This window comes from Garra rufa, chromosome 25 (assembly GCF_049309525.1).
Source record: "Garra rufa chromosome 25, GarRuf1.0, whole genome shotgun sequence".
Lineage (NCBI taxonomy): Eukaryota > Metazoa > Chordata > Actinopteri > Cypriniformes > Cyprinidae > Garra > Garra rufa.
Genome location: NC_133385.1, coordinates 4,337,218 through 4,363,047, shown reverse-complemented (window position 1 = coordinate 4,363,047; position 25,830 = coordinate 4,337,218). Strand labels below are relative to the sequence as shown.

Here is a 25,830-nt window from a genome sequence, read left to right as displayed (position 1 = left end):
AGGTTGCGTTAGACTGTTACATTGCCCATTACGGACAGGGTCATAAAAATTCCGTCATAATTCCTTATCACCCGTCATTGTAATTTTCATATTTTAATTATAACACATTTAATTGCATTTATTTTTGTTCACGTTTTCATTTTTAATATGTTGAAGAGAACTGATGACACTGCTTAACTTTTCATGTTTAACACCCCACCCCCGCAGCGACATCGATCTTAATATATTCTCATTTTAATGAGCAATATTGATCAGTAAATCCCAGAAGATTTTTTGGTCTATGCTGTTTTCAGTCGATGACTAACAAGTATAGTGCGCCTCTCATCCAATAAATCGCAATGAAACAAAGTCTCAAATTTCGAATTCAATTTCATTAGGAAATTCAAGCGATAAATACCGTTTTGGCGCTCTTTAATGTGGCATGATAGATCGTTGTAGCTTCTTCGTACTACTGCGCCTGTGCCTAATCAAACGCCACACTAGAGCGCACTCGCCACCAACTGGACAGGGGTGGGAATTACAGCTAATAATTACACTAGATCACCCTCTGTGTAATCTGTCAAAGTGACCGACGGCCTTCAGATTATTCCGTCATTGCAACAAAAATTCCGTCAATGACGGACAATTTTCAGTTAACGCGACCTATGATATATATATATATACACACACACACACACACACACACACACACACACACACACACACACACTATAATAAAAAAAAGTGTTTACAATAATTACCAAAAAATATATATATATTTTTATATATTTTGGGACAGTATTGTAGGTACATAAACTAAGGTTTTTAATTTCTCATTGGAAACTTTGTTTAGTTAAGGAATGAGCTTGATAACTGCTGCATTTTGTCTTTCAGACCCAGAGCGGGTGTTTGAGGCCAGTCTGACGGCGGCGCAGGTTCTTCTCCCCGGCAGTCAGGCGAGCATCAGCAGCATGTTGCTGGAGGGTCACAGTCTGCTTGCCCTGTCCACCATCATGTTCAGACCGGGCGGCATCGACCAGGTCAAACCAAACATCCTTTCTGCTTCTGACCAACACTTTCATAAGTGCAGGTTTCACTCTTAAAAAGACCGTTTCTTCTCCACATCACATCGTTTGTGGTGTTTGCAGGCGGTGCGAGAGGGTGAGCGCGGTCAGGACCCTCTGAGCAGAGTCGACCCTCAGCTGCTGCGAATGGCCCTGAGCGCGTATCCCAAACTCAGAACGGCCCTGTTCCCTCAGAGCGGCCCACGCTGCGATATTTCTCTCTACCACCTCATGCAGGTAATGCTTCACTTGTACCAACTCACACTTCAATCATTAGATCACAGTATATTTGGTTATTTTTCTGGAAATTAATTTATTAAATATTGTAATCAAAATATAAAAAACTTAATATTAAATTGAATATTTTTTCCCAGAAAAAAAAATGTATGATTTATTTTGTAAATATTGTTTTTGTTTTTAGTTTATATATTGTTATTATTTTTTTTATGTAATTGAATATATTTAGAATATATAAACTCTCTCTATATACATATATATATATATAATATTTTTAATGTAATTAAATATGTATAATATATTAACAATATATAAAATATATATAAATTTAAACAATAAAATAAATATTGAAAAAATCTTATAAAGTGCGTATTTGCACATTATATTAAATATAGTGGAAAATATTTCTTAATTAAAATTAATTATTAAAAATAGCTTCCAGTAAAATAGCCAAATACATATGTGACCCTGGACCACAAAACCAGTCTTAAGGTTAAATTTTACAAAACTGAGATGTACACATAATATGAAAGCTCAATAAATAAGCTTTCAATTGATGTATGGTTTGTTAGGATAAGACAACATTTTGTCCGAGATACATCTATTTGAAAATCAGGAATCTGAGGGGGCATAAAAATCAAAATACTGAGAAAATCACCTTTAAAGTTGTCCAAATTAAGTTCTTAACAATGCATATTACTAATCAAAAATTACATTTTGATACATTTATAGTAGGAATTTTACAAAATATCTTCATGGAACATGATCTTTACTTAATTTCCTAATGATTTTTGGCATAAAAGAAAAATCAATAATTTTGACCCATGCAATGTATTTTTGGCTATTGCTACAAATATACCCCAGCGACTTAAGACTGGTTTTGTGGTCCAGGGTCACATATGTAGTTTATTAAATAATTATTTTCAAATACTTTTATATATTAATTATATACACATTAATAAATTTTAAAAAGGTGAATAATGTAAGTGATTAAATAAATATTAAAGAGAAAATAAATTATTAATTTATAGAATATATAGAAAAACATGTAGTGTTTTTCTTGGCATAGGAGGTGGTACCATGATCATTTATGCAAACTCAAATTTCAGTTGTTAAATCAGTTTATTAGGTTATTTATATATATATATAAAATAGATAATAAATAATATATAAAAACTGTAATCGAATATCAAGTTGTATCAAATCTGTTTAAAAAAAATTAAGTTTAAATTGTATATATTATTTACTTTTTTAATTAATTTAATTGATTTGTACTTATATTATTTATTATTTTTTATATATTTCTTATAATATTTATACATTACATATTCTTATAATATTGTTTAATTTACTGTGTGTGTATATATATATATATATATATAAAATGTGTGTGTATATATATATATATATATATATATAAAATATGTGATAATGATGATTCAAATAATATATAAAAATTCTATTAAATATAAAATATATTTTAAAAGAATACGTTAAATTCTATATATATTTTTTTCCTTTTTAAATTAATTAAATTATTTTATATTTCTATTATTTAATTGTATTTTTTATATTTCTTATAATATTTAAACATTACATATTCTTGTGATATTGTATAATTTATTTTATGTATAGATATATAAAGATATAGCCAAATGTATATAAAATTACTATACATAAAATAAAATGATATATTATATAATATGAAGTGTAAATAAATTAATGAATTTCCAAGAATTCAATCTCATATTTCATTAATATCTCATGACCTTTATTTAGGCGTTAAACGCTGAAAGTTAATTGTCTGCAGAAGTGCTTTCATCATAATGACATCTTTGTGCTGTTAAAGTGCTCAGAAACACTATTATTAGTTTCGTTCAGGCAATCAAGCCGCAACCTGCTCTGAAGTGTTTCTGCTAAGCCTGAAGTTAATTTTCATTAAACCAGACGCCTGGGTTTCTATGTTCAGACTGTAATTACGGCTGACAGCAGCCTTTTGTGTTTTAATGGACGCTGAAGGTAATCTGAAAGCCAGAGGAAATCATCACACCCCTCTGAAAGCATATGTGAGTCCATCTGTGTGTTTTTACCGCCTGCAGCGCGCCGCTCGCCGCAGGTGTAATTCATTCTCAGCTCATTACTTTCGGATAGCAACACACTTCATCCTGAAATTAATGCTTTGCAGGTGTTGTAAGGCATTTTTTGGAAACAGATACTCATCTCCACTGTTCTGAAAACAGCTTTAGTGTTTCTCACAGTGCTTCTGTTTGAGAAGTACAACCTCTTATTGTTAGTTCATGTGAACCTATTTTTGGCAAGACTTAAATCTGATGCAAGTAACTTTATTACTTGTTATTTTCTGAAAATAATTAGAAATTAGTATATAATTATATAAAATAAAGCCTTACATTCATCTGCATACATGCATATATTATAATAAAAATAGAAGAAAGTAAAACATTCTTGAAACGAGTGTACTAAAAAATAACCCAATATTTATAGAATTAATATATATAATTATATAAATTAGTGAAATAAGATCAAAGTAAAAAATATTTTTTAAATGTTACATTTTATGTGCACACTATATTAAATATAGTGAAAATAATTAAACTAATATATTATAAATTGTAAATTATAGATATATTGATAATTCATTAATTTTCATTTATTCTTGAAAAGAATTTCCTGGAAAATAACCAAACATTTATAGAATTGATATATAAAAATAAATGTGAACAATTCTATCAAATCAATTTAAAATATATTAAAGTATCCATAGATTTTTAGCAAATTGTAATTTATAAAATAAAAAATAAATGTAATAGATAAAAATTAATACATTTTTGAAATGGGTTTTTCTGGAAAATAACCACGTTTATATATATATATATATATATATATATATATATACACACACACACATCATTTTTTATTTATTTATTTGCAAAAATAACCAAATACATTAATTAAATAAAATATATAAATATATTTTTAAAAGAATTTAAAATATTTACTAATTTTAAAAAGTGCATATATGTATAGACACTATACGGAAATTTATTTGGAGTTCATTTATTTTCATTAATTTATTTCCAGAAAAAAAAAACTAACATTTATTGAAATAATATATAAAAAATATATGTGAACAATTCTATAAAATTTATTAAATAATTAGCTATCAATATTAATTATTTAAATAATTTAGTGATAGTCATGTAGATGAAATGAATAATTTTTATTCCAGATAAATAACCAAATGTTTATAGAATTAATAAATAAATATGTGAACAATTCTATAACATTAAATAATTATCAATATTAATTATTTATAGAATGTATTGATATTCATGTAGAGGAAATTATTTTTATTCCAGAAAAAAAAAAAAAATTATAGAATTAATAAATAAAAAATATATGTGAACAATTCTATAACATTAATTAAATATAAATATTAATTATTTATAGAATGTATTGATAGTCATATAGAGGAAATTAATAATTTTTATTCCAGAAAAATAACCAAATATTTATAAAATTAATATATAAAACTGTAAATTAATTAAGTATTAATAAGTATATAAAAAATGCACGTATGCACACTATAATAATATAAAAGTATATGTAAAAAAAATTATATAAATTAATTCAATAAAATATATACATTTTAATAAGTATTTAAAAAGATAATTATATGTATAGAGTAGACCCTATAGTAAATATAGTGGAAATTAATTAATTATTAAAATTAATTTTCAGAAAAAAAAAACAGAATTAATATATAAAAATGTATGTAAATTATTTAAATAAAATTAATATATTAAGTGTTAATAAGTATTCTTTCTTTTTTTTTTTACACTTTATAGAGTGCACATTGATAGACCCTATAATAAATAAAGTGGAAATGAATAAATTATTGTAATTCATTTTCAAAAAAACAACCAAATGTTCATAGCATTAATTTATATTTATATATATATATATAATATGTGAAAAATATGTAAAATTAATTAAATAGATATTTAAGTAACAAAATGTTTTTTTTAAATGTTAATAATTTACAGAACGTATAGATACACATAAAATTTATTCATTTTAGTTTACAGTTTACAAAAATGGATAGTTAATATATTAAAAAATGCTTAATTTTAATAAAAACTATTTTACAATTATATAGATTGCATATTTGCACATTATAATAAATATAGTGGAAAATAATATAAAAGTATATGAAAAAGGAATTGTATATTAATTAATTAAATAAAATATTTAAGTATTAATAAATATTTAAAAAAACATTAATAATTTATGGAGTGCACATGTATAAACTTTATAATAAATATAGTGGAAATTAATTAATTCTTGAAATTAATTTCCATAAAAACGTCAGATGTTTATAAAATGAATTAAGTGTTAATAAGTATTAATTTTATTATGCACACTATATGAAAATATAGTAATAAATATAGTGGAAAATAATATAAAATTATATGTAAAAATAACAAAATTAATAAAATAATATAAATAACTATTAATAAATATTTAAAAAGTTAATAATTTATAGAGTGCATATGTATAGACCCTATAATAAATGTAGTGGAAATTAATTAATTCTTGAAATTAATTTTCAAAAAAACAACCAAATGTTCATAGAATTAATACATAAAAATTAGGGTTGGGCATCTAAGGTATAATGCCGATCCGATACGCATCTCGATACAAAGTATCCGATCCGATATATTAACGATACATTTGTGACATATTGCGATGCAATACGATACGATTCACACCCATATCACGATACGATGCGATAATTCAGCACTAACTAATTAGATCAAGTTTATGTGATGATGTGAAAGAGGATGCAGTGCCAGTGAATCAGTTTGATTATTTATTAACCAAGTAAAACCAAGACTTTTTGAGTATATATATATATATATTATATTATATTATATTATATTATATATAATATATTAATTAATTATTTATTTATTTATTTATATATTAGACAGATTTAAAGCTCCTGAATTCTTTAATTCAGACATTCTAAACAACTACAGAGTACTTTTTCTAAAGTAAGTGAACCTGCCAAACAGAACAACAGGGAGATGCCAAAATACCACTCACTAAACCTGTCCATTTGAACTGGACTGACCGAATATCTACTGTTTGTATCCATCATAAAATGAACATACAAATGAAAAATACAGCAAATACATACTATATCTGTTGATGCTGGTGCTCATATGTGCATAAACACCACTGACCCTCACAAGATCCACCTCTATGGGTGAGCATTCATTATAAAACACTCACAAGACATTCATTTTGACAACTATGCAAATATTTTGAAATTTCACACAAAAATACTATGGATCAGAGCCCCAAAAGTATGACTAGTTCATGAATCAACAGCGGACTTATGCATACCTAGAATCCGATATGCAAGAGTGTCATTGTTACTATTACTCTGATCGTCTTTATTTTCACATTAGTGCGAGGGTTTGTTCATATGCAGTCAAGAGATGAAGTAGACACCCGTTTTTCCGCGGGGGTATAGGTTACTTTTATGTAGGCTTTTGCTGGTGGGAGTGGGACAAAATAACATACATTTCTGCAGGAGCGGGACAAAAAAAAATCAGTCCCTTGCAGGTCTCTGATGATGTTTGCGTGCCGCGGTTGAAAGTTTTGAGCCGCCGTTCAGTCTGTATGCGATGAGGCTTGCTGCGCCGAGTCCAAAGCAATCAATCACAGAACACGAAAGAGGCCGTGCTTTAACCATTTTAGGATAAAATTTAAATTAATTTTAAGCCATCTCTCGGGAGACCGGTTGAGAATCCCTGCTCTATGTGACTTTCTGGTCACGCCCCGGTCTCTGTAGTGTTGTGATAGTCTACGTCATTCACGCAGCAGTGAAGGGAGACGTGCTTGCGAAACAGTTCAGAGGGGAGAAAACAATCTAACAATATCTTCCACTTTCTAAATAATAAAAGTATTGTATGTCTACTAATAATTATAAAGAAATAAATCGGGATTTACCGATGCAGATATGTTAGAAACGATGCATCGCGATACAAATGCCAATTTGTATCCGATGCGCACTTTTTAAACCGATGCATCGCATCGTTAACGTTTTAAACCGATGCACCGAGTGAATCGGGGAATCTTCCCATCCCTAATAAAAATATATGTGAAAAAAAAAGAATTAAATAGATATTTAAGTATCAACACGCTTTTTTTTAAATGTTAATAATTACAGAAAGTATAGATACACAAAAAATTAATTCATTCTAGAAATTAGTTGCAAAAGTTTGCAAAATGTATACAGTTAATATATAAAAAACATGCTACATTTTAATAAATAAAGAAACTAAAAAAAAGAAATAGAATCTAACTTGATTATCTCTTTTTCTTTGGATCTGGATGGTCTCAAACCAAAAGATTGTTATTTATTTACAATAAAATCAGACAACAATGCAAAAGCATTTACATATCATAAAGCAGACAAGGTTTAAAGACCTGTGTAAAGATGCAGATTTTTATGGGACGTTCTGGACGACAGAAAGCCAACCCCCCCCCCAGGAGTTTAATGCATTGTGTGCTTTTCCATCTGCAGTCTTTGCATCCATTGGATCCCTCCAAACTGTTCGGATGGCAGTCGGCCAACGCCGTGGGCAGCAGCGGTAGGAGCTTTAAACTTTATTGTGGGAAAATTGTTGAGACTTGAGACTTTATTCACTTTATTCACTGTTTTCCAGAAGCGTCCAGCGAGCCGCCGCATTTCTCCAGCTCTCAGCTTGTCAGTAAGTTCGCCGTCATCGAGAATCTGGACTTCCTGTATTACCTGAGTCACGGCAGGCCGGCGTTCGCATACGGGGTTTTTCTCACGCAGCATCTCGTCAACTGCAGCAACGTCAAGCTACAGTGAGTGTCTCTCTCTCTCTCTCTCTCTCTCTCTCTCTCTCTCTCTCTCTCTCTCTCTCTCTCTCTCTCTCTCTCTCTCTTTCTATATATATATATATGTATATGTGTTTTTACATTTTTAAACACACATATATGTGACCCTGGACCACAAAACCAGTCTTAAGTCGCAGGGGTATATTTGTAGCAATAGCCAAAATTACATTGTATGGGTCAAAATTATTGATTTTTCTTTTATGTCAAAAATCATTAGGAAATTAAGTAAAGATCATGTTCCATGAAGATTTTTTGTAAAATTCCTACTATAAATATATCAAAATGTAATTTTTGATTAGTAATATGCATTGTTAAGAACTTAATTTGGACAACTTTAAAGGTGATTTTCTCAGTATTTTGATTTTTATGCACCCTCAGATTCCAGATTTTCAAATAGATGTATCTCGGCCAAATAGTGTCCTATCCTAACAACCATATATCAATAGAAAGCTTATTTATTGAGCTTTCATATGATGTATACATCTCCAGTTTTGTGGTCCAGAGTCACAAATTACAAAGAAAAATATATGTGTGTATAATATTGCGGTGTAATTTTCTCTCTCTGATATCAGGGTGTCTCTGGCTGTGGATCAGGCGTACTCCTTAGGCCTGTTGAACTTCAGCAGTGCGTGTGTGTCAGCAGCTTGTGTGTGTTTCTGTGAGCTGCTGGGTGTTTGCAGCCTCAAACTAAGAGTGGATCTCCGCGCCCTCAACCTCATCCTCAGACTCTGGACTCAGACCTGTGAGGACCACAGAGATGCAGCTTCACTCCGGCAGGCCCTCGGTATCATCAACACTAAACTCAGTCACATGGTGGGTTTTGTTTGAAGAGCTTTCACTGATTTCTCGGTTTCTGTTGCAGTGGAAAAGGCCACTAAGTTGGTCAGCGGTGAGAAACAAAGCGCTCAGGAGCTGCTGGTTCATCTGGAGACGGCCGTCAGAGACGTTCTGGAGAAGAAAGCCATCAGTCGGTCAGTGTTCTGCACCAAAACACTGCATTTTTTTTTTTTTTAATTAAAATTCAGGGGAGAAAAAAATTTAATGAGTAAAATGTGTGTGTGTGTTTTTTTTATTATATATTTCAATTTATTTATAAAAATTTTAAAAATATTATTACAATATGGAAAAAAAATAACAAACTTTTAATGAGAGTAAAAAAAACTTTTTACTCTATTAAAATATTGAATTTTTTTTAAGATTATTTTTTGTTAGTTAATTAATAGTTAAATTTTTAATTTAATTTTATGTAACTTAACAGAACAAAAGATTGATTTGAAATTAATTAAAAAAAATTGTCTGGAAGTAATATTATTTTAATTTTCTTCACATTTTCACAAATCTGCAGATTTTGCACCAGAATCATTGTTGAAAATGCAAATTAAAATTTTCAATTGGATATTAAGTTGTCGCACAATGTGATATTTAGTTGTTTTATGAATGATTTTCCTTAAAATGATTTAATTATTCAATTTAATTTAATTAATGTATTCATCATTATAGAGTCTTTAATCAGTGTTTATTTTATTTTAGTATTTTTTTATATTCTATTATAGTATTTAGTAGTATTTTGAATCAGCATTTATTTTTAGATTTTTAGTTTTTATTTATTAATTTGGTTAATTTGATGAATTTTTGCCATTCTTCTTATTATTTTTTTTTTACGTTTATTCTTGGTGTTCAGTTTTAGTACTTTAAACTCAAATTAATTAAATTTTTTGTATTTCATCTAATATTTGTTTTATCTTACTTCAGTCATTTAAACTAACGAAAATGACTCATGAATGATTTTTAATCCTTTTAGTTTTATTTAACAGTGGTTCTGTGTGTTCATGTTAGCTCGTCGTACGAGGCGGCACAGGAGTGGGCACTTCCTGTCCAGTTCTGTCACCTGCACGCCCTTCCTCTAAGCCCCGCCTACCCACAGGACTGCGCTCGTGACGGACAGTGGCTCAACTTCCTGTTGTTTGTACAGCTGCACAATTACCCGCTCCAACAGGTATGGGTCTTTTTACATCTTTTTATTATTTTTTTTATTTTAAAAATAAAAATTTTAAATTGACACATTCTTTAATGATTCAGATCGGAACTTCGGATCGGGTTTGCAAATTATTTGACTCAGAACGGGATTTGGAGCGGGTTCGCAAATCATTTGTTTCAGACTGAGACTTTGGATTGCGTATCGTGACTCATTTGATTCAGATAGGATTTCAGAGTGTGTATTGTGAATCATTTGATTTAGACCAGAACTTCGAAGCGGGTTCGCAAATCATTTGTTTCAGATCTGGCCTTTGGATCACGTATTGCAAATCATTTGATTCAGATCGGAACCTCAGAGCGCATATCATGAATCGTGTGATTTAGATAGGAACTTCAGAGCGGGTTCACAAATCAGTTGATTCAAACTTCGGAGCAGGTTTGTGAATATTTGATTTAGATTGGAACTTCAAAGCGGGTTCACAAATCAGTTGGTTTAGATCGGGACTTCGGAGTAGGTTTGTGAATCCTTTGATTCAGATCAGAACTTTGTTGCAGGTTCGCGAATCAGTTGTTTCAGATCGGAACTTTGTAGCGGGTTTGTGAATCTTTTGTTTCAGATTGGAACTTCGAAGCATGTTTGTGAATCTTTTAAGTTCGGAACTTCGGAGCAGATTCACGAATCAATTGATTTCGATCAGGACTTCGGAGCAGGTTTGGGAATCTTTTGATTCAGTTCGGAACTTCGGAGCAGATTCACGAATCAATTGATTTAGATCGGAACTTCGGAGCGTGTTTGTGAATCTTTTAATTCAGTTTGGAACTTCAGAGCAGATTCACAAATCGGTTGATTTAAAACAGGACTTCAGAGCAGGTTTGTGAATCTTTTGATTCAGTTTGGAACTTCGGAGCAGATTCACGAATCAATTGATTTAGATCAGGACTTTGGAGCAGGGTTGTGAATCTTTTGATTCAGTTCGGAACTTCGGAGCAGATTCACAGATCAATTGATTTAGATCGGAACTTTGGAGCAGGTTTGTGAATCTTTTGATTCAGTTCGGAACTTCGGAGCAGATTCACAAATCAATTGATTTAGATCGGAACTTTGGAGCAGGTTTGTAAATCTTTTGATTCAGTTCGGAACTTCGGAGCAGATTCACAAATCGGTTTATTTAAAACAGGACTTTGGAGCGGGTTTGTGAATCTTTTGATTCAGTTCGGAACTTCGGAGCAGATTCACAAATCAATTGATTTAAAACAGGACTTCAGAGCGGGTTTGTGAATCTTTTGATTCAGTTTGGAACTTCGGAGCAGATTCACAAATCAGTTGATTTAGATCAGGACTTTGGAGCGGGTTTGTGAATCTTTTGATTCAGTTCGGAACTTCGGAGCAGATTCACAAATCAATTGATTTAGATCAAAACTTCGGAGCGGGTTTGTGAATCTTTTGATTCAGTTTGGAACTTCGGAGCAGATTCACAAATCAATTGATTTAGATCAAAACTTCGGAGCGGGTTTGTGAATCTTTTGATTCAGTTTGGAACTTCGGAGCAGATTCACAAATCAATTGATTTAGATCAAAACTTCGGAGCGGGTTTGTGAATCTTTTGATTCAGTTTGGAACTTCGGAGCAGATTCACGAATCAATTGATTTAGATCAAAACTTCGGAGCGGGTTTGTGAATCTTTTGATTCAGTTCGGAACTTCGGAGCAGATTCACAAATCAATTGATTTAGATCAAAACTTCGGAGCGGGTTTGTGAATCTTTTGATTCAGTTTGGAACTTCGGAGCAGATTCACGAATCAATTGATTTAGATCAGAACTTCGGAGCAGGTTTGTAAATCTTTTGATTCAGTTCGGAACTTCGGAGCAGATTCACAAATCAATTGATTTAGATCAAAACTTCGGAGCGGGTTTGTGAATCTTTTGATTCAGTTCGGAACTTCGGAGCAGATTCACGAATCAATTGATTTAGATCAGAACTTCGGAGCAGGTTTGTAAATCTTTTGATTCAGTTCGGAACTTTGGAGCAGATTCACAAATCGGTTTATTTAAAACAGGACTTTGGAGCGGGTTTGTGAATCTTTTGATTCAGTTCTGAACTTCGGAGCAGATTCACAAATCGGTTGATTTAAAACAGGACTTCAGAGCAGGTTTGTGAATCTTTTGATTCAGTTCGGAACTTCGGAGCAGATTCACAAATCGTTTGATTTAAAACCGGACTTTGGAGCGGGTTTGTGAATCTTTTGATTCAGTTCGGAACTTCGGAGCAGATTCACGAATAAATTTATTTAGATCAGAACTTCGGAGCGGGTTTGTGAATCTTTTGATTCAGTTCTGAACTTCGGAGCAGATTCACAAATCGGTTGATTTAAAACAGGACTTCAGAGCAGGTTTGTGAATCTTTTTATTCAGTTTGGAACTTCGGAGCAGATTCACAAATCAATTGATTTAGATCAAAACTTCGGAGCGGGTTTGTGAATCTTTTGATTCAGTTTGGAACTTTGGAGCAGATTCACAAATCGGTTGATTTAAAACAGGACTTCGGAGCAGGTTTGTGAATCTTTTGATTCAGTTCGGAACTTCGGAGCAGATTCACAAATCAATTGATTTAAAACAGGACTTCAGAGCGGGTTTGTGAATCTTTTGATTCAGTTTGGAACTTCGGAGCAGATTCACAAATCGGTTGATTTAAAACAGGACTTCAGAGCAGGTTTGTGAATCTTTTTATTCAGTTTGGAACTTCGGAGCAGATTCACAAATCAATTGATTTAGATCAAAACTTCGGAGCGGGTTTGTGAATCTTTTGATTCAGTTCGGAACTTCGGAGCAGATTCACAAATCGGTTGATTTAAAACGACTTCAGAGCAGGTTTGTGAATCTTTTGATTCAGTTTGGAACTTCGGAGCAGATTCACGAATCAATTGATTTAGATCAAAACTTCGGAGCGGGTTTGTGAATCTTTTGATTCAGTTTGGAACTTCGGAGCAGATTCACGAATCAATTGATTTAGATCAGGACTTTGGAGCAGGTTTGTGAATCTTTTGATTCAGTTCGGAACTTCGGAGCAGATTCACGAATCAATTGATTTAGATCAGAACTTCGGAGCAGGTTTGTAAATCTTTTGATTCAGTTCGGAACTTCGGAGCAGATTCACAAATCAATTGATTTAAAACAGGACTTCAGAGCAGGTTTGTAAATCTTTTGATTCAGTTCGGAACTTCGGAGCAGATTCACAAATCGGTTGATTTAGATCAGGACTTTGGAGCAGGTTTGCAAAATAATTGATTTAGATCAGAACTTCGAAGCGTATATCTCAAATCTTTTTTTCTGATTTCTTTTTATTATTAAACAGTAAGAAACATCAAACCATTAAGGCAGTATAGTTATAAAAAAAAAAGAATAAAAGTATACACAAATACAAATGTACCATGGTTTTATTATAGAAAAAGTGTAGTACGTATTGTTTTTTATAACCACAGTTTCAATTCCATGGTTAAACTATAACACAGAGATGGCAGAAACTGGAATTTTCCTTTATTTTACAAAACATTTTGTAACGGTTCGTTATTCTTGGTATCTTACTTGTATGACCAAATGACAGAGTTGAAGCTCTTTCGCCTATACAGGATGTAGAGCTTAAACAAAATCAAACCATTTCTCATTTCTCTTTGTTTCTTTGTAAGTAGAAAATTAAATGACCCGAAGTTACATTGACTGGTTATTATTTTTTTTCCTTTTTTTCTTTACATTTACATCACATTCGCAACCTGACTGTTGCACTATATAATTTCTGATAACACAAGCTTTTAACTTTCTATATTTGTGTTGGCTGGTCCAGGTCAGATCTCTGGCAGCCAGTTTCAGTCCAGCTCTGCAGACCCACATTTCCCTGGCATTCCAAGATCTTCATCCAACAAGCTCCCATCAGGCTCTGGAGGATCAGGGGGTCATCAGAAGCGCTCTTCCCCGAGACGAGAGCCCCGAACCCCCCAGAGAGCTCTTCCAGGTGCTGCTTGAGAGCCAGGAGAAGCCCAGTCCCTGGAGGTTTCTGCTGTCCGAAGCGGTCCGTCAGCGCAGTCCTGCTCTGTCCGTGCTGGCGGCCTGTCATCAGGTCTGTGCTTGACTGTAAGATCTGAGAGATGAGCTTCAGCTGCTGTGTGTTTGACACATGTGTGGTTTGATTGACAGGGGGCGGAGCTGCTTCAGTGTCTCTGCGTGTGGATCCTGACGTCTGTCGGTGATGATGTCACTGAGGAAGCCACCGCCCACATCCACGAGAGCCCCGCCCATCACGTGTGGAACCTCCACGATCTCTCCGTCTTGTGGAAGACACTCCTGTGCAGGAGCAAGATCAGGCCTCTGATTCGTGGATTCCAGCTGTTTCAGAGGGTAAGAGACTCTCTGATTGGTCATTTAGTTTATTTCAGCTTAATTTCAAAGACCTAACTCTTTACAAGTTTCTAACTCAAATTTAAGCATCGTATTTCCTCTCATTCACAAACTTTATTAGTACTTATTTTTTGTTATATTATATTATATTATAAATTAATACTAATGTTTTAGATTTTGTTTAATAAAATGTCAATATTATATATATATATATAATATTATTATTATTATACATTATATATATATATATATATATATATATACACATTTTAGATTATTAATATTTTAGTATTATGTATATATTATAATGTCATTTATTAGACATAATTAAAGAAAAAACTAATAAAAAATGACAAAAACGTAAAACAAATAAAAGAAAAGAAAATAAAAACTGAAAAAATAAAATGAAAACAGAACATGTAAAAAAAAAACAGAAAATATAAAAAGTTAATAAAACAGAAAACCAAAATTAGAAAGAAAACATAAAATATATAAAAAAAAGTTTTTTTCTTTTTAATAAAAATGACAAAAACACAAACAAATAATTTTTATTAGTTTTTATTTCTGTTTGGCTTTAATTTTTATTTATTAATATTATATTAGATGTATTTTATGAATTGTTTTAATATAGACTTAATTAAAGAAAAAAAAAGAAAAAGAAATTACAGAAACATAAAACAAAACGTAAAAACGTTAAAAGGAAAACAGAAAATACAAAACTAAAATAAAAAATGAAAATGTAAAAAAAGTAAAACTGACAAAAGAAAATTTAAATTAAAAGGAAAACAGTTAATACAAAATAACTCTCTCTATATATATATATGGAATGGAGAACATTTAACAAGTTAAGTTTCTGTTTGGCTTTAATTTGTATTTATTAATATTATATTAAATTCATTTCTTTTTTTATGTTTTAGTAATTGTAGTACTTAATGTTTTTACATTTGTAGTTCAGGATATATATATATACACACACACACACACACACACACACACACATACACATTTATATATTATATATATATATGTATATATGTGTGTGTGTGTGTGTGTGTGTGTTTTTATTTATTTATTTTATTTATTTAATTACCATTTTAATTAGGTAATTGACTTACACAGGTGGCACATTAAGTAACATAAATATGTTGTTCGGTGTCATTTTAGTATTATTGACATTCAATATTATTAGTATTTTGAACTCTAAAAGTTTATTAAACTTTTATAAACTATATTTATTTTACTTTGTCATTTTAGTACGACATCAAACCATTTTATTTCAGTTCCTTTTCTATTTCTGATGTAAGTTTAAGGATTTTATTTCAGCTGGGTTTTTTTTCAATTAACAAAAATAATTTTTAATAGTTTTAGTTTCACTCTAAAAACACTGATGTACTTTAATGTTTATTGTAATATAATGTATTAGGATGAAAAAAGTTAAGCCGCTTCATATTTTTGTGGAAATCATGAGCAATTATTCGAGATGGAAATTTTTTGTCACATTATAAATGCCTAAACACAAGCAATGTAGCAATGATGATAAAAATTCAGCTTTGATCACAGAAATAAATTACATTTTACAGTATATTGGCATAGAGAAAAGTTATTTTAAATTGTAATAATATTTCACAATTTTACTGACTATTTTTTTATTTAAATAATGCAACCTTGGTGAGCAGAAGAGTCTTCTTTTAAAACATTATTCTACATTTTTTCCATTGCAAATGTGGACTCTTATAAATATGGTTTAGAGCTAAAAACAATCCCGAATTTCAGTCTGACCGTTGGATTTGGACTTTTGATCAATTTAATGCATCCTTGATCAATAAAAGTATTAAAAAATACACTGTGAAGGAAAATTATTAGTTTTATTTCATATATGTCTGTTTATTTTGTTGCAGGAGTCTCCGCTGATTTACATGCTGCACATGTATGAGTTCTGCTCGGACTACAAAGACTATCAGCGAGCCAAAGACAAACTGCTGGACTTCCAGAAGTGTTTGCTCAATGTAATGTCACTCAGGTTTCTTTCTTTCCCCGTCTGCTGGTTTTCAGTGTTAACCCTTGTTGTCTGTTTTTGTGGTTGTGTGTTTAGTTGCGGAGCAGCAGTGTGGTGTTGAGTTCAGACGTGCTGCCGGTCCAGTGGGTCGAGGCTCAGGCTTCGGTTCTGCTGCTGACGCTCCTGAAACAGAGCAGGACTCAATATGAGCTGCGCCGTCTGCTTCAGCTGCTGGTGGACATGGAGAGACTGCTCAAATCCAACGGTCAGACTGAAATTCACCATCGTTTTTAGCTCTAAACCATATTTATAAGAGTCCTCATTTGCATTGGAAAAAATGTAGAATGATGTTTTAAAAGAAGACTCTTCTGCTCACCAAGGTTGCATTATTTAAATAAAAAAATAGTCAGTAAAATTGTGAAATATTATTGCAATTTGAAATAACTTTTCTCTATGCCAATATATTGTAAAATGTAATTTATTTCTGTGATCAAAGCTGAATTTTTATCATCGTTGCTCCAGTCTTCAGTGTCACATGATCTTTCAGAAATCATTCTAATATGCCGATTTGCTGCTCAGGAAACATTTCTGACTATTATCAATAAGAACATAAAAAATGATTTTTTTATCATGGGAAAGTGCAATATTCTGTAAATTAGGGTTATTGTTGTTAGGTAGAACTAAAACTAAAATCGTAAAAAAGTTACATGAACCATAAAAAATACTTCAAATAAAATAAAACTAAATAAAAAAAATAGAAAATAACAACAACAAAAAAAAAACGTATCTTAAAATTAAAAAGGAAAGCAAATAAGAACAAAGAAAATGATTTAAAAAAAACCTGAAAATGTAAAACATTAAAAAACTGAAAATCTCGAAATAAAATGAAAACTGAAAATATAAAAAAATGAAGAGAAACAAAATCTAAAGTAAAATGAAAATTAATTAAAAAAAAAGAACTGAACTAACTTAAGAACTTTAAATTAAAAAAAAAACTATAACATTTATTTAGACATAAGAAAAATACGAATTAAAAAATAACAAAAAAATTAATCTTAAAAATTAATAGGAAAACCGAAAATAAAAAAATGAATAAAAAATAAAATGGAAAATAAAAAACATTAAAATAAAAATCTGACTATCTAAAATTAAAATTAAAACATAAAATATTAAATATTAAAAGAAACTAAATCTAATAAAATCAAAATCTAATAAAAATAAAACTATAACACTATTTAGACATAAAGAAAGAAGTAATAATAAATGACAAAAACATAAAACAAAGCTTAAAAATTAATAAGAAAACAGAAAATAGAAAATAAAATAAAAAAGAAAACTGAAAATAGAAAAAATAAAATAAAAACTACATTTAAAATTATTTATTAAAAATAATAAAAATTACAAGTTAAAATAAAAACTGAAAAAAATGTAAAAAAAAAAAAAAATGAAAACAGAAAATATAAGAAATGAAAATAAAAACAGAACAGATAAAATTTTGAATAAAAACAAAATCTAACAAAAATGTAAAAAATAAAAACATAAAATTTGTGAAAATAAAAAAAGTGAAAGTAAAATTACAAGTAACAAATGTTTTTAACAAATAAAAAAAAAAACTAACAAGATTTAATTTTTTTTGTAAATTACTAAAATTACTAAAACCCTAAAAATGAAATGGAAAACTAAAAGTATTAAAAAATAATAATAATAAATTGAAAACAGAAAATGTAAAAATAAAATGAAAATGACTGTGTTGTGTTTGGTGCAGGTCCTGACTTTAAGAAGCTGAGTCAGTTGAGTCAGGTGTTGTCGGACACTCCTGTGCCGCTGTCTGCGCATCTGCTGGACGATTATTCCAGCGCCGGCCTGCAGGACGAGTGCAGGAGGATCATGCAGGAGCTGCAGGAGATCAGCCTTTTCACGCAGGCCAGGAAAGTGGCTCAGCTGGCCGAGCTGCCCATCGACTGCCTGATCATAAATGAGGTCAGTAACCGCCACAGCGACCTGCCAAAATAAAGTTGCACATTTGAAATTGTGAATTAAGGCAGAAATAATTTAGATATAGTCATTTTTCACAGTTGTACTATATATGAAAGGATAACTATTGCCAAAATGCAACCTGGGCTGGTTTTTTTTTTTTTTTTTTTACTGTAAACGAGACAAACTTATATCTAAAAGCATAATTACGACAAACGAGCCGTTTTTGAGATTGACCGTGATTTAGTTTTGTGGTCAATGGCCGGTCAATGGGAGAACTAGGGGCATAACTTTGAGCGCATCAAAATCGATATTTTTCCAACACTAAGAAGACTCGACACATGAAACTTTGCTCGAAGTATCGCCTGGGTCTCTACACATGAACTCCAGCATTGAGAACATTGTTTGTGTACACAGAGTTTACTAAAAAGAAAGGTTTTGAACAACTCACTTTCACTGTTTGGGTTTCTGCTCGCAGTCGTCTTGCCAGTCAAGAAGTGTCCATCTCCGAATGCGAATGAATGGACTCCATAGGACGAAATATTAGGCTTATATGAGGCTCTTTTTACAACTAGAAGGTTAATATTGTTTTTCACTTGCGACAAAACAACGAATTAGCCGTGCATTTATATGGAAATATGCTTTAGGAGCTATCCATCCTCGCATTCGGAGATCGACTCCCATTCACCAGCCATTGACCACAAAACGAAATCACGGTCAATCTCAAAAACGGCTCGTTTGTCGTAATTATGCTTTTATATATAAGGCAATAGTTATCCTTTAAAATTGTTTTTCTTATTATTTCTCTTAAATATTAGTTTTTATAGACTTATATATTATAGACGTTTTTATTTTAATTACATTATTTATTTTTATTTGTAATAATAATGAGAACAAAAATCATTTTTATTTTTGTTATTATTTATTTATTAACTATCAGATTTTTTTCACATTAAAATTTTACAAAATATTACAGTAATAATGTTATATAATGTAATATATGTTTCATTTTATTCAAATTAAGAAGACATGATTATTTTCTTAAGTATTCAATTTTATTGCACAGTGAAATATTACAATATTGGTGTTATGTTAAAAAAACTTGATAAGAAAATAATAATATTAGTAATATTTGTTGTTATTATTGTTATTTATTATTATTATTATTACTATTATTATTTTGTTTTTTATGAAGATTTTTTTTCATATTGAAATGATAAAAAATAATGTCTTAATATTAATAAAATTAAACAACATTATTATTGTATCATTTCAATATGAAAAAAATTCTTGACAAGAAAATAATAATAATAATAATAATAATAAAAATAAAATTATTATTATTACTAGTAAAATCAAACATATCAATATTGTAATTTCACTGAAATAAAATTAAATAGTTAAGAAACTAATGTCATTCAAATATTAATAAAATTATACAATTATATTGTAATATTTTGTGAAATTTCTATATAAAAAATCTTAAGAAAAAAATAATAAAATTATTATTATTTTATTATATAATTTATTATTATTAAATCGAATACCTACAATAATGTCTTACTAATAAAATTAAAAATAACATTATTATTCTAAGTATTCGATTTTATTTCACAGTGAAATATTACAATATTGATATGTTTGATTTTTAGTAGTAATAATAATAATCATTTTATTATTATTTTTTTTTTCTTAATAGATTTTTTTCACATTTATTTTTTTAATTATTCATTTTTAAAATGTTATGTTTTTCTTATGTTTTTAATAATTAGTAAATCATTTTTGTTTTACAGTAACATACTACAATGGTAATATCATTTTTGTTTTTAGTAATAATAACAGTTTGCTGTAAAATACAAAATTTCATAATTAAAAAACTTATAATAATAAAAATGTTTTTTAAATTGTTAATTTGTATTTTACAGCAAGCTGTTATTTAGTTTTATTTTAATAATAGGATTATTCTCCTTAAATTATTTTTGTTTTACTGTAAAATATTATAATACTAACATTGTTTATTTTTAGTAATATTATAATAATAATAATAATAATAATAATAATAATAGCTTTATTTTTTTCTTAATTATTTTTATTTTACAGCAAATTGTTGTTGTTTTTTTTCTTAAGTTATTTTTGTTTTGCAGTAAAATATTACAATACTATCATTTTTTTAAATAGTAATAATGATAATCATTATTATTATTATTATTATTATTATTATTATTATTATCCAATTAATATATAATCAGTTTTTTGTTTGTTTGTTGTTTTTTGGCCACATTTTGCCAAGCCCTGAAGTTATGAAATTACCTCCAAAACTCAAAGTTTCCCAGGATGGCACATGTGGACCTTTGAAAAACATTATAAACGACTATAGGAGTGCTAAACGAGAAGCTTGTTTCCTCTTTTTTCCTCAAACCTCGAACAGCTCCAGCGAGATCTGGTAGCTCATAAGCAGAAGCGTCAGTGGGAGAGACAGGAGACGCGGCTGGCCTTTTGGAGGAGATGCCATGAGCAGCTGGAGACGGATCGCGTCCAGCCCGAGGCGGCCAGTCACTACTTCCTGTCTCAGGCCGAGGTGAGACTTTACCAGCCTTTCTAACTTTCTAATGCATCTCATTCTGTCTCATGTCCCTTTTCACCTTAAAATACTATTACAGACATACAAAAACATTATAATATAATTTTATTCTGCCATGAATTTTTACAATAGGTAATTATATTGTGTAATTTTTGATCATAATGATAAATTATTGTAGTAATAATATTAGTAATAGCAATATTTACAAAAATAATAATAATAAAAATAATCCTAATTATAATTTTTTTTATCATATATTCTTAAGCGTTAGATGTTGATTTTACAGTGAAGTCTTACATTGGTGATTTATTTTGTTTTATTTTTTGGTAGTCATAATTATTGGAATAATAATCATTTCTTAAGCATTACAATTTTATTCTACAGTGAAATTTTACAATGGTAATTATTTTGTGTAGATTTTTGATAATAATTATTGTAGTAATAATAATAATAGTAATTACAATAATAATAATTATTATTATTATTTTTATTATTTTTATCATGTATTGTTAAATGTTAGATGTTTATTTTACAGTGAAATCTTGCATTGTTGATTTGTTTTTTGGTAATATTTATTGTTATAATAATAATAATAATTATTATTATTATTGTATATTCTTAAGTGTTAGATGTTTATTATACAGTGAAGTTTTGCATTGTTGATTTTTTTTTGGTAATAATATTTATTGTTATAATAATAACTAATAATAATAATAATAATAATAATAATAATAATTGTATATTCTTAAGTGTTAGGTGTTTATTTCACAGTGAAGTTTTGCATTGGTGCTTGTTTTGTTTATTTGTGTGTTACTAATAATTGTAATAATTACACTAATAATAATTTAACTTCAGAATTATATTTTTAGTGACATTACAATAGTAATTATTTAGTTAGATTTTTTTGGTAATAATAATAATTGTAATAATAATAATAAATATTATTAATATTGTATATGCTTAAGTGTTATTTATTTTACTTTTTTGTTACTAATAATTATTATAATAATAATATTAAGAATTTAATAATTTTATTTGAAAGTGAAATATTACAATGCTATTTGTTTTGTTAGATTTTTTGGTAATAATAATAAATAATAATATTATTATTATTATTATTGTTGTTGTATATTTTTCAGTGTTAGGTGTTTATTTTACAGTGAAGTTTTGCATTGGTGCTTGTTTTCTTTATTTGTGTGTTACTAATAATTGTAATAATAACACTAATAATAATTTAACTTTAGAATTATATTTTATAGTGAGATATTACAATAGAAATTATTTAGTTAGATTTTTTTGGTAATAATAATAATTGTAATAATAATAATAAATATTATTAATATTGTATATGCTTAAGTGTTATTTATTTTACAGTTTTTTTTGTGTGTTTTTTTTTGTTACTAATAATTATAATAATGATATTAATAATATTAATAATTTAATAATTTTATTTTAAAGTGAAATATTACAATGCTATTTTTTTGTTAGATTTTTTGGTAATAATAATAAATAATATTATTATTATTATTATTATTATTATATATTTTTCAGTGTTAGGTGTTTATTTTACAGTGAAGTTTTGCATTGGTGCTTGTTTTGTTTATTTTTGTGTTACTAATAATTGTAATAATTACACTAATAATAATTTAACTTTAGAAATATATTTTATAGTGAGATATTACAGTAGTAATTATTTAGTTCGATTTTTTGGTAATAATAATAATTGTAATAATAATAAATATTATTAATAATGTATTTGCTTAAGTGTTATTTATTTTACAGTTTTTTTGTTTTTTGTTACTAATAATTATTATAATAATAATAATAATATTAAGAATTTAATAATTTTATTTGAAAGTGAAATATTACAATGCTAATTATTTTCTTAGATTTTTTGTAATAATTATTGTAATAATAATATATTATTATTATTATTATTATTATATATTTTTTAGTGTTAGGTGTTTATTTCACAGTGAAGTTTTGCATTGGTGCTTGTTTTGTTTATTTTTGTGTTACTAATAATTGTAATAATTACACTAATAATAATTTAACTTTAGAATTATATTTTATAGTGACATATTACAATAGAAATTATTTAGTTAGATTTTTTTGGTAATAATAATAATTGTAATAATAATAATAAATATTAATATTGTATATGCTTAAGTGTTATTTATTTGACAGTTTTTTTTGTTACTAATAATTATTATAATAATAATATTAAGAATTTAATAATTTTATTTGAAAGTGAAATATTACAATGCTATTTGTTTTGTTAGATTTTTTGGTAATAATAATAAATAATAATATTATTATTATTATTATTATTATTATTATTATTATTATTGTATATTTTTCAGTGTTAGGTGTTTATTTTACAGTGAAGTTTTGCATTGGTGCTTGTTTTGTTTATTTGTGTGTTACTAATAATTGTAATAATAACACTAATAATAATTTAACTTTAGAATTATATTTTATAGTGACATATTACAATAGTAATTATTTAGTTAGATTTTTTGGTAATAATAATAATTGTAATAATAATAAATATTATTAATATTGTATTTGCTTAAGTGTTATTTATTTTACAGTTTTTTTTGTTTTTTGTTACTAATAATTATAATAATAATAATATTAAGAATTTAATAATTTTATTTTATAGTGAAATATTACAATGCTAATTATTTTCTTAGATTTTTTGGTAATAATTATTGTAATAATAATAATAATAATAATAATAATAATATATTATTATTATTATTATTATTATTATTGTAAATTTTTCAGTGTTAGGTGTTTATTTCACAGTGAAGTTTTGCATTGGTGCTTGTTTTGTTTATTTGTGTGTTACTAATAATTGTAATAATAACACTAATAATAATTTAACTTTAGAATTATATTTTATAATGACATTTTACAAAAGTAATTATTTAGTTAGATTTTTTTGGTAATAATAATAATTGTAATAATAATAATAAATATTATTAATATTGTATATGCTTAAGTGTTATTTATTTTACAGTTTTTTTGTGTGTTTTTTTTGTTACTAATAATTATAATAATAATAATAATAATAATAATAGTAATTTAATAATTTTATTTTAAAGTGAAATATTACAATGCTATTTTTTGTTCGATTTTTTGGTAATAATAATAAATATTATTATTATTATTATTATCATTATTATTATTATTATTATATTTTACAGAAAGCTTTGTTTCTCAGCATTATTAAATCTCATGTTGTCCCACTCAGGAGCCGTTGGAGTCCGATTCAGAGCTGGTTCATCTGCAGGAGCGCTGTCTGTTGTTGGGTCTGGCGGGTCACTGGCTGTCCCATCGTGAGCCTCCTCCGCCCGTCCCGCGTCTGTCCGAATTAGAGAAGCGTCAGTGGCAGAGTCGCATCCGCTGGCTGGTGCTGCACACGGCTCTGGAGCGCGAGAGTCTCTTCGCCCCCTCGGCCCTCTCCGAAGACTCCTTCCAAAACCTCCTCAAGGAGTTTTCCTTCTCCAGAATGGCCGCTCTGGACGACCCTGTGCATTTGAGTCTGGACGGGCTCCCGGCGGCAGAAGACGACTGCGTGCTGTCAGGAGAGGAGCGCAAGGCTTTGGCCGCTCTAGTTTGTCAGCTGCTGGACGAGGGCGGTGTGAACGAAGCGAGCCGCGTGTGCCGATATTTCGGTCTGTTTCACAAAGACGTGTGGCTGGTTCTGAAGTGCCGTGGTTTGGCGAGCGGAGAGCTGCAGCTGGAACTTCACAGTCCTGATGGAGAAACCAGACGCAGTTTACCATCATGTGAGGGATTTTTATCATCATTTTGGTCAAATATGGCATTTCTAGTTGGGAAATGTTAGTACTTAATTACATTTTGATCAAATAAATTGTATAGTATTTATTTGATCAAAAATAACAAAGTGAAATATTATTGCAGTCTAAAATAGTTATTAGATTTTTGATAATAATAATTATTGTAGTAATAATAATAATAATAATATTAATAATAGTAATAATTACAATAATAATAATTATTAATATTTTTATTATTTTTATCATATATTCTTAAGTGTTAGATGTTTATTTTACAGTGAAGTTTTGCATTGTTGATTTTTTTTTTTTTTTTTTGGTAATATTTATTGTAATAATAATAATAATAATAATAATTGTATATTCTTAAGTGTTAGGTGTTTATTTTACAGTGAAGTTTTGCATTGGTGCTTGTTTTATTTTTGTGTTACTAATAATTGTAATAATTACACTAATAATAATTTAACTTCAGAATTATATTTTATAGTGACATATTACAATAATAATAATAAAGTGAAATATTATTACAGTTTAAAATAGTTATTTATGTCAATGCTAGATTTTCTTAATTTTATTCAATACTGAAACGTATCTTTAAACAGTTCATTATTATTATTATATTTAACACTAAAATCTGTAATATTGTGAAATATTATTACAATTAAAGTAGTTATTTTCTATATGAATATATTTTAAAATTTATTTTTGATACTGAAACATATTATTAAAAACTTTAATAATAAAGTGTAATCCAATGAAAAACTACTATTTTATTATTATTATTATTATTATTATATTTACTAAAACAAAAATACAATAAAATCTGTAATATTGTGAAATATTATTACAATTTAAAGTAGTTATTTTCT

The 25,830-nt window shown here is 28.4% G+C and overlaps 1 protein-coding gene across 1 annotated transcript in view; it reads left to right on the top strand.

The window, feature by feature from the left end:
* Positions 1-25,830, top strand: part of spg11 (SPG11 vesicle trafficking associated, spatacsin) — an 81,692-nt gene that overhangs the window by 40,153 nt on the left and 15,709 nt on the right. Inside the window, exons 18-31 of the mRNA XM_073831839.1 lie at positions 874-1,019; positions 1,128-1,280; positions 7,897-7,963; positions 8,039-8,204; positions 8,810-9,021; positions 9,100-9,208; positions 10,074-10,233; positions 14,054-14,326; positions 14,404-14,604; positions 16,503-16,610; positions 16,697-16,865; positions 18,366-18,580; positions 21,003-21,152; positions 24,415-24,952. Coding sequence (XP_073687940.1) covers positions 874-1,019; positions 1,128-1,280; positions 7,897-7,963; positions 8,039-8,204; positions 8,810-9,021; positions 9,100-9,208; positions 10,074-10,233; positions 14,054-14,326; positions 14,404-14,604; positions 16,503-16,610; positions 16,697-16,865; positions 18,366-18,580; positions 21,003-21,152; positions 24,415-24,952 — 2,667 coding nt within the window. The remainder of the gene's footprint in view (positions 1-873; positions 1,020-1,127; positions 1,281-7,896; positions 7,964-8,038; positions 8,205-8,809; positions 9,022-9,099; positions 9,209-10,073; positions 10,234-14,053; positions 14,327-14,403; positions 14,605-16,502; positions 16,611-16,696; positions 16,866-18,365; positions 18,581-21,002; positions 21,153-24,414; positions 24,953-25,830) is intronic.